At 47.2% G+C, this 12706-nt stretch overlaps 1 protein-coding gene across 3 annotated transcripts in view; it reads left to right on the top strand.

Annotated features, from left to right (window-relative positions):
• The window catches only part of Cpsf5 (cleavage and polyadenylation specificity factor subunit 5), an 87952-nt gene extending 75703 nt beyond the window's left edge, over positions 1-12249 (top strand). For all 3 annotated transcript variants that reach the window (XM_065425340.1, XM_065425338.1, XM_065425339.1), the window contains one exon: positions 11991-12249. Coding sequence is in view for 1 of the 3 variants with exons in the window: in XM_065425339.1 (XP_065281411.1) it covers positions 11991-12012 (22 nt within the window). In the remaining 2 variants the exon portion in view is untranslated. The remainder of the gene's footprint in view (positions 1-11990) is intronic.
• Positions 12250-12706: the final 457 nt, after the last annotated feature.

Raw genomic sequence — 12706 nt, 5'->3', positions numbered from 1 at the left:
CGAAGAAATTCACTTTTGCAAGAATTCCGTTGTTGCGGAATGAAACAGCACAGATAGGTAATGCGTCGCAGAACAAAACTTTACTGTCAAAATTTCGTTAGCTTACATTAGCAAGCTAGTTTGAGGATTGTGGGTTCTGATGTGGGATTTCTCCCACCGTACTCTTGGGACAAAGGAACGACAACACAGTAGTGCAAACAGTCACAAGGGCATTTATTGCACCTTTCATACATCAGTGCCTGCTAGCCGAGTTGCTATCCACAAAACATGCCGATGGGCGCGCGACAAATCTAGAAGTCCGACTCACCGCGTCCTCGTGAGCGAATATGTTCGCCCCATGCTGGATCCCAACGCCGGGTTGTTCGCGTGCATAGTGCACGCGAATCGTGGCGCGTTCGAAGGCGGCCACGCGAGGCGGTCTCGCAGATGCATCGGTCGCCGCGCGCGCGGGATGTCCGCACTGCTTCGGCGACCCGCCGGGGAAGAGCATTGCTGCACGTGCGGCACGCTTCCCGTCCCGAACCCAAGAGAGCAAGCGCCTTCCTTTCGGCGCCCAAGAAACCTCGCGGCGCGCAACACTAGCGCCATCTCTCGCACTGCGCCTGTACCACTCGGACCGCCGCGTGTGCGGCGAAGCCGCACTACAGGAGACGCGCTGTGCGGGAAAAACATCAGGGGAGGCGCGAGGGTCGCGCATCCCCACAGGATATAGAACCGGCATTGCCGACAGTACAAAGTGCGCCGCATGCGTCGATCAGCAGTGGCAGCACTGCCATGGGGCAGTGTTCTCGGTCAATTGCTTTCGGAGATAGGATCATTGTGAGATTTCGCGTAACTCGGCACTGGATGCAGAGCAACAGCGCTCCAAGCATGCAGCAGCATCGCTCCAGCGCATGCTGTCGCCCGTAGGCACCGACGCGTCCGGTGCCGAGTGCAAAAGTGGTCGTATCTCGTATACCCGAAAGCAGTCAATCGAGATTATGGCCTGTTTGCACCAAAACCAGCGTTCTTGAAGCAAGGAATGCATCTTCCCGGGCAACCGAGCGCTCAATCAAAGCCCGATGTGTGGCACTCCATGCTACAACCGCCATCCCAAGCGTCATTAACAATTCCAAGTCGGCGGGACGTTGATTTCCTTGTTTTCGCTGCGTTTTTCTTGCCAAGGTGCACATTGTGCACTGCACTAGCTGTGCAAAAACCATCGTCACGTCGGTAGCAACATGCTGCCACTTCAAACGAGTGATTAACAAACAAGATAGCAGCCATGATGTGTTCCAGCGCTTGGTTGTTTTTGTGAACAAAAATGGTGGTTCCCACGCAAGTGTAATGTGGTAGTATATTATGCAATCTTAGTGCTAAGCAATTGCATTTGAGCATATTCTGGAGCCTGCTAGCCTTGCGCGAATAGGTGAAATGTGGGGTTACGGTATCGCAAATTTCGTTGATGTTGGGTTGTAGTATAGGGTCATTTCGTTGTCAAGAGGTACGAAATGCACTGAATCTTATGAACGCTTGCCGGGTATGCAAAAATATTTCATTGTCGCAAGAATTTCGGAGTCGCAGGTTTTGACTGTAAGTCCTTGTCCTTGATTTTTGTGTTGTATTCACTTTGGCATGTCCTGTGTGCTAATTCAGCATACTTTCATCACATAAAATGGCTAATTTACTGCATATAGGCCAATCAGTAAATTTCTATTTGAGCATGTTACAACCTTGGTTGGAAGCTGAACTGACAGCAACTATAACACTCTGGATAAGTCAGTAAATCTGAGTTGACACTTTGGGTTTTTGGGATATTGCAAGTTCATAAGTGAAAGCACATAATACATTTTCACCAAGTTTAATCAATAGGGGGTTCAAGGGTTCCGAGGCAAAAAAAAATTGAGAGAAAATCTATTTTTTTGAAAATGACATTTTCAATACCTATAGCTACTATCCTTTAATTCACCAAGTTTCCCATCTCACGGAAGAGTATTTTACTCGCAATATCAATTTATATCATTGCTGTCAGCTGAATTATGCGCATAAATAACCCTTTTTTATCATGGCGCGTAGCTCTTTTTCTACGGCACGATCGCAGCCATCTTGGTCTCGTTAAGAAGAGGAGCCTTTCTTTTTCAATCTCCCGCCAAAAGTGACTCAGCCAGCTTGCCTGGACGTTAAAATCCGGGAAGAAAAAAGTCAAAACGCGCAATCCCGTTCGCTGGCTGCGCGAGGTTCCTGTCGTCTGCTCCATTGCGCAGACGACGCGACGGTGCATGCCGTAGGTTTGTGACAAGTGTGCAACAATGTCTGATCCACTGGGGAAGTTCGCCACGAGGCACAAGTTAAGCAAAAAGAAGCGATCAGCTTATAGCTTTCAAAAGCGTTCCATTCATTCAGAGGACATCGAGAATAGTCCGCCGCCGACTGCAAGTGATGCTGAAGCCGCGTACGATGCCGAAGCAAGCCTAGCCAGCTCACAGAGTGAAAGTGTTCCGAGCAGCGGCCGCGTTCGGCGTGACGCTGCAATGTTGCAGCGTGCGGATCCACTGCAGAGGGAGATGAATGCTTAAAAAAACTAAGTTCTTGCTTCAATGCCAGCAACAAAGCGGAAGTTGACTTTGCTCACTCGCACCGACGGCGTTGCGGCCACACCAGTCTACACCGAGGCAGGCTTCGCTATCGTCAACAGGACTCCGTGAACGCAGTGATGTCGTTTGTCAAGTGCAAGGTGTGTGGCGGTATTGTTACAGCATGCATAAGTGAACGGGAATATGGCCTCGCCGTAAAGATCGTTATTACGTGTGCGCGTGCTGCGGCGATGTCGCGTCGGCGTGGTGCTCGATCCGCGTGAACGGCAACCTTGCCGCGCGTGCGATGCAAGCAACCGGGAATCGGCGAGCGGCACTAAACGATGTTTTTGATTTGGGTGGCCATGGTAAGAGCGACTACATTCCTGGTGGCTTTTAGCCACTTTCACTGCAAAATATTGTAAAATTCCTTCTGCACTTTTGATTCTGCACTTTGAGTGAATGTTCTTTTTTTTTCCCCTCGTTTTCTCAAAGTACCGATTCTTGACTTCTTGCTGATTTGCGGCAGCGATATCTCTGCCTTCAAGGCAGGTCGAGCCATAATTTTTGTTGTGGCTCGTAGCTGGGTTTTCAAAATACACAATGGTAGGAACAGATTTTGCAATTTATACTTAAAAGTTTTCAGTTCTGCTTTAGATCAGACAGTAGGGAACCCACATTTGGAACAGTGAAGATTGAATTGCTATAGAGTTACTGATATTAGTTATATCAAAAAAGTACAGTCGAACACGGATATATCGAACCCACATATATCGAATTATTGTCTGTATCGAACTCGTAAATTATCCCCTTGAAAATTCTGTGTAAAAGTATAGAAATTCGTACGTTTATATCAAACAATATTTTTAACCGCCATTGGATATATAGAACACCGCGTGATCTCGGCACTCGCTGCACCCGCGTGCTCCGCGCCTCCCCCGAAAGGCTCGGAAAATGTGAGAGCGAGAGGGAGGGAGGCTCAGACGGTACTCCCGCTGCGCACGCTCTCCGACTTGCGGCAACACCCTGCTTGCGGAACTGCTTTTATTTTTCTCTCTCCCAATGTCTCTCATCCTTCCCCCGCGTAACCATAGTGATCGGCTCGGAAAAGGTAGCCAGGAACGAAGGCGGCGGTGGCCTCCTCCTTTTGCCTTTTTTTTTTTTTTCTTGTTGCTTTTTCACGAGTTTTGCTCAGCCAACCACAACTCGTGCCTTTCGTACGTCGCTGTTGGCCTCGGAGGTGGCCATCGCGAGCGCTTTGTTGGCGGTGGCTGCGCACGTGAATTTTTTTGTTTTGTGCGCGTTCTTGTGTTTCGTGTTCATTATTGTTTTGCGTGCGTCTCAAGACACGTGTGACTGGATCGTGGTGAGCTGACGCGGAAGCAATGGCCGCAGCAAGCACAAGCAGTGTCAAGAAGCACAAGAACCTGGACTTTGCGACAAAGCTGAAAGCCATTCAGCGTGTTGAGGCGGGCGAGAAAAGTGCGACGGTGGCAGACGACTTCGGGATTCCTCAGAGCACTCTAAGCACCTTGTTAAAAAAACAAGGCGGACATAAAGTCGAAAGCGGCGAAGTTACGAACGTCGGGAGCTTGTCGTGTGCGCGCTCCTGCCCACGAGAAAGTTGAAAAGGCCCTCTATGCGTGGTTTTTAGAGGTGCGGGCTAAGAACATTCCGGTGGATGGCCCAATGCTAATGGCTAAAGCCAAATGGTTTGCCGCTGCACTCGGTGATGACAACTTCGCCGACAACACAGGGTGGCTGCAGAGGTTTAAGAACCGCCATAAGATAGTTGGCAAAACCATTTCTGGGGAAAACGAAGCCGTCATGAGCCAGGATATCCAGCAGTGGATTTCGAAGGAATGGCCGGAAATTTGCGCGAAGTTTTCATCCGCGGAAATCTTCAACGCTGACGAGACCGGGTTGTTTTGGCAGATGCTGCCCAGCAAGACGCTCGACGTCCGGGGCAGCACGTGTCACGGGGGCAAGATGAGCAAAGTCCGCGTGAGCGTTCTGCTCGCTGCTAGCATGGATGGCTCTCAAAAGCTCCAGCCCTTTGTGATTGGCAAAGCAAGGGCACCGCGCTGCTTCTAAAACTGTAAGCAGCTCCCCGTTCGCTACGCCTTCAATAAGAAGGCGTGGATGACGCGTCAGCTGTTCACAGAATGGCTGCAAGCGTGGGACGTCGAACTGGGCAAATCGGGGCGTCACGCTTGCCTCCTCGTCGATAACTGCTCGGCCCATCACACCACCTGCAAGCTCGAAAACATCGCGCTCAAGTTTCTGCCGGCGAACACGACAGCAAAGTTGCAGCCGCTCGACCAGGGCATCATTAAGTCGTTCAAGGTCGGCTACAGGAGGCGACTCATTGATAGGCTTTTGGTGAACCTCCGCATGGGCACCGAGCTTAAGGTTGACCTGCTGGGGGCCATTCAAATGATGACGGGCGCCTGGAGAGACGTGAAGCAGGATACTGTGGCCAACTGCTTCCGGAAGGCAGGCCTCGTGACAGCCAAACTTCCTGAAACCTGCGAAGACGGCGACGGCGACAACGAGTGCATGGACGACGCGTTTCGCGAGTTGTCGTCCCCTTTCCCGGCTGCCGTTCCAGCCGAAGTGTCTGCTGACAATTATGTGAACGTTGACAGCAATGTTCAGGCTGTTGCGAGCTTCGCCGATGAGGATATTGTAGCTGCAGTCGGAGGGACCCAGGCTGACAGCTCGAGTGGCGAAGAAGATCGTTTGGACGAGGACGCGGCTACACGCTCGTACTCCGCCGCTGAAGTGGCGGCAGCGTTCAGCTTGATTCGCCGTTGTTGCGGCGACATGGAAGGAACCGGGCTTTCGCACCTGAACGGCCTCGATAAGATCGAGGTTGGCGTCTTTAATTTCATTTGCAAGGCGAAGAAGCAGACCAACATAAGCGATTTTTTTTCACGCAAATAAAGAATTACGTTGCGTCGTGTGTGCGGAAATAGTTGTCATTCTTGAATGCGCCGATCGGTAGGTCATCGTCCGCCACAGGTAAAGTCTCTGGGCCTGTATTTTTTATATCGAATTTTTGATATATCGAATTAATTCGCGATCCCCTTCGAGTTCGATATATCCGTGTTCGACTGTATTCCTACTATTGCGTTTCTTATGCTTTCTAGTACTAGGCATGTGCCAATATGAATTTTTGTAGCGCGGTTATTTTTCTATTTCTGCAAATGAGCAATGAATTTCATTTATCTTCAGGAGTGAATGGCCTATTGGGAAAAGAATTACATATTTAAAATAGGCACAAAAATATTAATACGGTTGGAAAGCTTCATTAGTATTGATTAAAGATGAATATTATATCAATAGCTGTGTCTCCCCTAAATAGGAGTGTCGGCAGGTTGTTAGTGCGGAGAGAAAGGGACTGTCCTTGGCAGCTTTTCAAGCAGCTGCAAAGAGGTGGCAGTGAGGAAATCCCCATTCAGATTATTCCCCTGGAGCCTTCTGAGACATTGGCTATGACAATTTCATGCATCCAGGAGAATAAGAGGCTTTTTTCACATTGTGACTAGTTTTTTCCTCTTTTTTTTTTCGCAATCAATTTTTCAAGAGGCATAGTTACTTGTCTAATCATCCAATTTGAATCATTTTTGCTTTATCTGATAGCTAGGCTCCTGGGAGTGCAATAAGTCTGTAATACCACATTTCTGCACCTTGAAGCATATCGAAATTGTGAGGAAGTTAAAGAAAATATATATTGCATGTCAAGTTAAAACTTTGAACTTTTGTAACTTTGGATAGAACAAAGGTAGATACTTGAGATAATGCTTAATGCACTCCTTGAGCGTTCAGGAATATGTTCGCGTAACTATTACATTTCTTACTGCGAAACATTTTCTGCCAGTCATACCGAAACATGGGAATAGGAAAAATTCTATAAAATATTTTTCTCATTATATAGAGAAAAACTAATTACATATTTGCATCAAGCACTATAAGTTACATATTGCCTACAAATTTCATTTCTGTAGCAGCAATATCAATTATGGTATTGCTCAAGGCCCAGTTCCTCCCTTAAGGACATACAAAGGGAAATTTATTCGTTTATGAAAATTCACAATGAGCTAAGCTTGAGTACGAGAACACAAAAAGGCCAACTGCAACCAAGTTTTGGACTGCATAGAAATTACTGTTTTAGATATTGTAAATATAGAACAGTCTCTGTGCAAAAGTTAGTTTTAAGTACGAGTACATGCATGCTAAAAAGCTAACAAACTATTTTGCTCCCAAAACTAAAAAAAAGAAAGAAAAATGTGTGGCTCTGTTATTGCAAACACCAGAGACCAGCAAAGCTGCGGGAAGGCCAGTAAAGTAGGGCCAAACCGCACACTTTAACTTTTGCTGCGCTTCCCCCACCTCCGCTGGTGTCTGGTGTTTGTGATAGCAGAGCCACGCATAATTTTTTTACCACTGCAAGAAAGAGGACCGCGAATCAAGCGCTTGGGTTTTTATCGGAGAGCAATGACGTCACGCCACCTATGTCCCCGCCCCACCGCTCCTTCTCCCTCGATAGGCTCCACCCATCCTTGCCACATCGCAATGCTGTTTTTATGCTCTGCTTTCATTCTCTCAGCTCTCTCTCCCCCATCTCAGTGAAGCTGCGGATGTCAAGAGAAACGCAGCGAAGTTCTAACAGCTTCACTGTAAAAAAAAAACAGCCTTACCGCTCACCAGGAATGATGCAGAAGCTGGAATGTTAAGAATCAGTATGGCGCCTCAGCATGACCTCCAAGATTAGGCAGCTCTCTCAGTGCTCCTAAAATCTGTCATTAATTGGGATTTGTCTCAATAAGGACTGAAAGTGATAGGGTTGGAGCTGCTCATTATTTTTGAGCAGGAGCCTGCTTGGCAATGTCCAGTTGCTTACAACCCTATTTCTCGTTTAAAAGATTCGAAATGGGTCTTCAGATAGATTTGTCAGTCTGCATCTGCATAGTTTGTCATCTGCAGTTCTGTTTTCCATATTACACATCTTGAATTTTGCTGGCACTGTATGCATGAGCCCAAACAACAAAAATGTCTATCCATGGTTAATAGTTTCCATTAACATGCTAGGAATAAAAACATGGGTTCAGAGTTGCGGCATTCAGCAGGTTGTATGGGAAAAAAAGTTCATTGCTTGGAGAACCACTACAAAGATATTTGAACACAGTTGAATCCTGCTACAAAAAAATTGGTGGGGCACGCGAAAAATTGTGTTGTCACAGAAATTCGTTGTCATGATACATTATCAAATACATAGGTGACACGTGACTCGCTGACGCAAAAAGCAAGCTTTAATTCCATAAATAGGTCAGCTTAGCTTGTTTGCACTTCTTGCCAAGCGGTGGCACAACGCGACTCTCGCACGCCACCAGCAGAGCCACTGCCTCATCATCGTCCTGGGACCCGATGCAATGCCTAATAGTATCGAATGCATCCATGACCTGCAATGTAATCTGTGGTCCTGGCTCACGTTGCGCGGCTATTTCATCTTCGTCCGACGAAGCAGTCTTCCCAGACGCTCTTCAAGATTTCTTGGTCTGTCAATTCTTCGCGCACCACCACACGCTAGTCGGTGGGATGTACATCGGCGGGCACATCTCCACTTTCCTGCAGGGCTGCCCACACGGCTGCGACTTCATCAGACGGCAACCCGTCTCCGTCGCTACCTTCATTCTCAGGGTCTGGAGTCTCGGCAACCTGCACAGTGAACCCAGCATGGCAGAAGCAGTTGCAGATTATGGGGCTTCTTGTTGCGCACCACGAAGCAGCAATCGTTTTGGGCGCCATAAAGAGTTCCGTTTCGGTTTGGCGGCCCAACTGCGTGTTCAGAAGCAGCCTTTGAATAAGGCGCTCACGGTAGGCCCACTTGACGCTCTGGGTGACCCCTTGGTCGAGGGGTTAAATGACAGAGGTGCAGTTCCATGGGGAAAATTTTTAACTGCACGTTTGCTAGCTCGGCGTCCTCTATAATGTGGGCTGAACGAATGTCTAAAAGTAGACAAACCTTTCGGCCTTGCCTGCTGTCAAGATTGGAGTCGGGCATGAATTAAATAGTAGCTGGCCCATGCCGTCGTCCAACTTATCCACGCTGAGAACGTTGATGAAGAGATGGACTGCTTCTCATCTAGAACGAGGAATATGGGTTTATTTACAGTATCTACTTAAGGACGTTGCTGTTCATCAGTCTAGCATGACTGCAAGAGAAAGTACACGCGAGCAGCCGCACAACAGCAGTTTATAAACACTCGGTCCTCCCTCGATCCCAAGGGGAGGGAAACGTTCGACCAGTCATCGTAAATGAGTCACCTCTCTGCACGAGGGATTACACACACACACATTGCCGCACAGGTTCATGGTCCTCAACTGAGGTCAGGTGGTCTTCGCCGAACTCGGGGCTTACGTCAGGAAAGGTACCTTTTATTCCCCGAGTTGACCCCCACAGCGCGGCCGGTTGCCCATTGTCTTGCGTCTCGAACGGCGCGTGGGAAGGGGCCTCGAACTACGTTCCCTCGGGGACTCCCCTGCTCGCGGCAGACCGGGTAGGCGGTGTCGTGTTCCGACACAAAGCCTGCTTCGTCACACTCATCTTGGCTCCAGCGACGGAAAGTCGAGGATGCGCGTATTGTTCTCCACACACAGTCGACTTGGTGACGCCGTGGCTAGAGGTTTGCGGTGGCGTTCCAGGAAAAGTTGACGCCTGCTGTCGCAACTGGCTGGCAAAACTTGCACGTCAGCAGGCCGTTCTTAACACTGCCCATGTCCCGGTCGAAGACTTCGATCCACTGTCCGAAAATAGCTCAGGTCATCCACGCCCAAGTGTTAGCCATGTACTTCACGGGAAGGCTCAGATTTCCTTTGGAGCAGGTTGGTTTGGCACTTTTTCCAGTGACCAAAAGCTGCCACTTGTCCAAACTGCCCATATTAGCGCACAGGAACACGGTTATTCTCTTCTTACTGTGCTTTCCTCCATGGTAGCGCAGCCGCTTAAAATGTAGGGTCCTGGTGGGCAGCATCTCGTAGGAGAGCCCGGTCTCATCGGCATTATAAATATCCAGTGGTGTACGTAGTCTTTCAGGATGCCTGCGAGGCTGGCTTACATCCACGTAATGATGACATCACAATCCATCGAAGTGGCTTCACCGCACAAAACTTTGCCGATGATGCTGTGGCGGGACTTGAATCTGTGCAGCCAACTTACGCTGGCCTTAGTCATCTATTCCTAGCGCACAGACATAACCCAGCGCTTTTTGCCGCACAGTATCACCGCTAAGGGTGATTTTCTTTGCCCGCATCTCCACGAACCAGGTGTAAACTGCCTTGTCCAAGGCCTCGTGCACCGGCTGAGTCACTTTCTTGTGCTTTGCTGATGTCCCTGAAGCAGGCGCTTTGGCTATAGCATCCTTGTCCTTCAATATTGTCAAAAGAGAGCTCGCCAGAATTCCAAATTGTTCCGTGGTGACTGATTTTTGCTTCCCAGCTTGAGCCTGGGCGATAACTTCAGGGCTTTTCTTCTAGCGACAAAAGCATTTTTTTTTTTTCTTTGCCAGCTGCGACCAGCTTCAGCTAACGATCCAACAGCTTCGAGAGACAATGACCAAATGGCAGGCAATCGTTCGTTATCAAGCATGCATCGCCCAAACGCCTCGTTGCACCCTACTGGAATTTCACCTCGCAACCGCTACTTCATATAGTAATTGGTGTTGTACATCTTAGCCATTTTCACGAAACGTTGTAGAAAAATGGACAATTAGAAATACTATAAAAATAAAATTATTGCATGTTTATTTGTATGTGCACCATTTTTTTAGCAATATGACCCAAAATGTTTTCTCGGAATTCAGATGCTCCTCCATAAAAGTGCATTGCATCACCAACGCGGCATGGCAGCTTTCTGTTTCGTTTACATTGCATCATGGCCCAAGCAGCTCCAGTTTGTGTGCGTTTTTTTTTTTTTTTTATGCTATCAAGGTCGATAGTTTGCCAAGGCATGAAAAAACAGTTTTAGGGGTTTCGATGAGCTACAGTCAAAATAATTTAGCCCATGTCTGCTCCGTAAAAACTTTGTTGAAGTGAAAATGTGTCCGCGAAGTAGTTTGTTTTGGAGGGAATTTCGATGCACTGTGTTCTATGGGACATTGGCGAGGAGTGAAAAAGTCTTCGTTGTGAAGTGAACTTCATTGTCCCGGGATTCGACTAATTTCAGAGCACAAAAGTTGGCTGCGAACAAAAAGGAAGCTTGCAATTTATAACCTCCTCTAACATTACATCATTTGCTAAAGCCATCATAGAGCATTCATTGATTAGACAGTACTGCAGTGCAGTTATGGTATTGTCTGCAAAAGCTTGCAGTTATGAGTTCAGTAATATTGTACTTACAGTTGCTTGTCATATGCTACAGCTATTATAATGGGTATTTGGTCTGCAAGCAAAAATGCCAGCTAGTTTGCAAACTAATGCAGCTTTAAAGGCCTGCTCAATAGAGGTTACTCATTCGTTTGATGCATCCATGTGGTTCTTGCCTCTGGTAGCTGACATGTAAGTGCAGACAGTGAAACAGTGAATGGTGAGTGAAGGCTGCAAGTGGTGTGTCGGCACGGGATGTAATGCAGGACCAGCTTCTGGTGGCACTGATAAAGAGCTCTGCTGCATCCACTCTGTGTTGCACAGTTCTTGTACGTGGAACCAGCCTATGGTAAAATCCTGTTGGAATCGCAAGGAATCGTGTATAGCATGGCATAACAGGGGTAGGCCAAACGTGGTCACATACTGGTATTGCGATCTATTCATTTGCCTGAAAGCTGCAACTTGAGAGGTGAACAAGCTAAACAAAAAGAAGTCAGGTTTGCTATAATGTAAGGTTGTTTTTTTTTTTCCACTCATTTCTATCTCTTTATCACCTACGGTTCACGGCTAGACGACCATGGTAATAATCTGGGTGAAGCACCGTTCGGACCACTGACGAAGCACAAAAAGGAATATCCCTGGAATAAAATTGTTACCTTATACTGGCCCCGGACAAGTGATTTGGTTCTGTTAGTCCTAAATCACTCTCGCAAAGAATTAATGGAACATCTAAACTTTGGCATTGTAACCTTTCAAGCTGTGTTATGGTGTTGTCAGGTTTCCTTCTTATGGGCAACTGTATGCAGACTCATGTCAGCAGTGGCTTAGGAGTCTGCAGTTTTTTTCTGTGTCTCGCACTGTAGCGAGGCAACTATGAGGTGTGCTCAAGCACTCAAAACTGAACTCTTCGTGTGGACATGCACTTCGCATGTGCACACATTCATTTGCATGATTGTGCTTTTGATTGGCTAACACCAGCTGTAGCTTCAACTACAATGCTAGCTTATTGTGAAATGAAGTTGTGGTACTTCAGCTTGGTTTGTTGCTAATGTTTCTCTATATTTTTTCCAGATTCAACTTCATCTATTTGTGAATAATGAAATTGGACGTCTCAAAAGAAAACTTTCTCTTCTGGCATTTCACACATCAGTCTGGCCATAGGGAGCTCTCATAAAGGCTTCTGTTATCATCCATGAGTAAGGGACGTCATGCCCAGCACATCTCCAGTGCGCCCACTCATTTGCAGCCAGCTTCACCAGCCAGAGCACTCCAGCTATTTTATTTCGTATTAGAATAAATGTGTAAAGATACTTACTAAGCTTTAGCTTTACAGCATCTGCTCCAGATCGTCATGCTGCTTATTTTTCTTGTTCCTTTATTTGCACACGCATAAGTGATTGTGACTGAAAATGTGTGGAAAATGTTGTGTTAACATGAATGGACTAAAGGAATTGCCTGTTATCAACCTAGTACCAGGTTCACTTGATTTTACCTGCACTTTTCGTGCTCGTGTAGAACATGCGAGCTCGCCACCTCATACACAAGACCTGCAGTATTTCTTCTGCATATGTACAGGAAATGTGCACTGTATGAAATGAATGCGGCCTGCAGATGCTGCCTTGCTGGACTGGTTAAACAAATAGCATAATCTCCTGAACTAGTTCAGAAAGCATAAATGATTCTAATGGGCCTGCTGCATTCCTCCTTGAGATTGAAAGCACTAACTCAGAATGCAGATGATCAAGCAGATTGCAGCTCAAACTAGTTGTGCAGAGTATCTTATGCCT

This window comes from Dermacentor albipictus, chromosome 1, assembly GCF_038994185.2.
Source record: "Dermacentor albipictus isolate Rhodes 1998 colony chromosome 1, USDA_Dalb.pri_finalv2, whole genome shotgun sequence".
Classification (NCBI taxonomy): Eukaryota; Metazoa; Arthropoda; class Arachnida; order Ixodida; family Ixodidae; genus Dermacentor; species Dermacentor albipictus.
The sequence above is the reverse complement of the archived record's forward strand: the minus strand, read 5'-3'. Positions and strand labels throughout refer to the sequence as shown.